The 2,242-nt window shown below is 59.3% G+C and overlaps 1 protein-coding gene across 1 annotated transcript; it reads left to right on the forward strand.

Annotated features, from left to right (window-relative positions):
• Positions 1-70: 70 nt before the first annotated feature.
• Positions 71-2,240, forward strand: ACA1_150430 (serine/threonine protein kinase; the record flags this gene model as incomplete). The annotated part of the gene is made up of 10 exons (XM_004340799.1): positions 71-133; positions 217-352; positions 440-575; positions 647-894; positions 978-1,237; positions 1,314-1,430; positions 1,510-1,606; positions 1,676-1,737; positions 1,836-2,038; positions 2,105-2,240. Coding segments are annotated over 10 exons (1,458 nt in total), but the record flags the coding sequence as incomplete, so codon positions are not given.
• Positions 2,241-2,242: the final 2 nt, after the last annotated feature.

The raw sequence follows: 2,242 nt of genomic DNA on the forward strand, positions 1-2,242 counted from the left end.
CACCCTGGTGAGCTATCCGGTGCAGGCCGACGTCAATCGCTCAATCGTTACGGACGCAGTGGACGGGATAATGTGCAACTTGCGAGACGTTCGCTATTCGTTTACGACCTGGCTGGCCTACGAGATCCTGCTGGTGCGCTCCACCGGTTGGTGCGCAGTGGTGAGCTGTTACTAACTGACCTTATGCCTGGGGCCTCGGTGTGTGTCCCACAACAGAGCCGAACGCTGGGCGTGGTATCGCTGAAGAAGTCAGATGGAACTGTGGTGCACCCGACTGTGGACTCAGTCAAAGTCGCGCTCAACGATTACTTGAGCTCCGGTTCGGGCCTCGCCTATGATCTGATGCTCCTCGGTACGACGAAGCACGAGCTCTCTTTTGCTCGACTGGCTGCGGCTCACACTCGACCATCGTCATCATCGTCATCAGGTAAAAGCGCAGATGCCTGGCCGATCGCCACGTTTGCGTCGTTCATCTACAGGCAGCGCACGATGAGAGATTGCAAGAACGCTGCCGCCCTGGCCGACTTCATGTACTGGTCCCAGTCCGACGCCAACGCGAGACGGATCGCGACGAGGTACGCATTTTCGCGCCTCCTTCATTTGGCCACCGTGGCCGATCCCGCTGACGTCGCTCTTGACCCAACAGGCAAGGGTTCGTCATGGCGTCGGATGTCCAGGAGCTCGTCAAGCGCATGTACCTGCTGCTCGACGACTTCACCTGCAATGGTGAGCACGTCAGCAGCCTCCACGGCTGCGTCACCACCGGCGGTGAGCTGTGTTCCGGTGCCGGCACCTGCGCCGAGGGCCAGTGCGCGTGCAATAGCGGACGCGAGGGCAAGTACTGCGAGGCATTCACCTCCTCGTCCGATGACAACCGCCTCACTATTCTTCTCGGTACCACCACCTCGCCTTCTCAGATCTGCAAGCCTCCTCCGTCGTGTGCCAAGCAGGCGACTGACAATTGGTGATCTGTGTAGCGACCATCATACCGGTGGGGGCGGTCATTTTGCTGCTACTGCTCGGCTGCATCGCTGCATTGATGGGCGTGATCACGCGTTCGGGCCGCGAAAGCGACGACTGGGAGATCGACTACAACGAGCTCGAAGTCGGCGAGCAGCTGGGCGCGGGCGGCTTCGGTCAGGTGTTCAAGGCCACCTGGAAGGGCACCGAGGTGGCGGTGAAGGTGGTGGCGGCCGACAAGATCTCACGCGAGATGGAGAAGAGCTTCAAGGATGAGGTACGCCTTAAGAGTCTGCGGCTCTTTTCTGAAGGTCTCCATTCCGCTCACTTGTTTAATCATGGATTGCCACCAGGTGAGGGTAATGACGGCGCTGCGACACCCCAACGTGGTGCTGTTCATGGCAGCGTCGACCAAGCCACCCAAGATGTGTATTGTGATGGAGTTCATGGCCCTCGGATCTCTCTTTGACGTACGCACCCAAGCCAACACTCAACACTCTCCACAACCTCAACTGTGCCCAGAGCGACTGATCGCTGTGCGTGGGCCAGTTGCTGCACAACGAGCTGATTCCGGAGCTGCCATTTGCGCTCAAGGCCAAGATGGCCTACCAGGCCTCCAAGGGCATGCACTTCCTCCACTCCTCAGGTACAGCACCACTTCTCTTCATTTCCAGAACTTTTCCCTTGGCGCTCACACGCAGCGAACCCCTATCAGGTATCGTCCACCGCGATTTGAAGTCGCTCAATCTGCTGCTGGACAGCAAGTGGAACGTCAAGGTAAGATCGATCGCTGTCGGCTCACGAGCTTCACACACACACCACACACACACACACACACCACACACACTGACTTTGCTGTGGTCTCTGTATGACAGGTGAGCGACTTTGGGCTGACCAAGTTCAAGGACGATATTGACAAGGGTGGAGGCGCGGACCACCACGTCGGCAGCGTCCACTGGACCGCGCCCGAGATCCTGAACGAGACGCCCGACGTTGATTACGTCCTGGCCGACGTATATAGCTTCGGCATCATCCTCTGGGAACTGTTGACCAGAGAACAGCCCTTCTTCGGCCTCAGGTACCGCATCTCTCGTGTGTGTGCGTGTGCGGTCGTGCGTACGGTTCTAAATCGCGGTTTGGCCAGCCCCGCGGCGGTAGCAGTCGCGGTGATCAGGGACGGGCTCAGGCCACGGATGCCCGCTCCCGAGGAGCAGATGGTGGGCGCGCACCCGGTCGAGTTCGAGGAGCTGATCACGTGCTGCTGGCACACGGACCCTGTCAC

This window comes from Acanthamoeba castellanii (assembly GCF_000313135.1).
Source record: "Acanthamoeba castellanii str. Neff unplaced genomic scaffold scf7180000084716, whole genome shotgun sequence".
NCBI classification, from domain to species: Eukaryota; Discosea; order Longamoebia; family Acanthamoebidae; genus Acanthamoeba; species Acanthamoeba castellanii.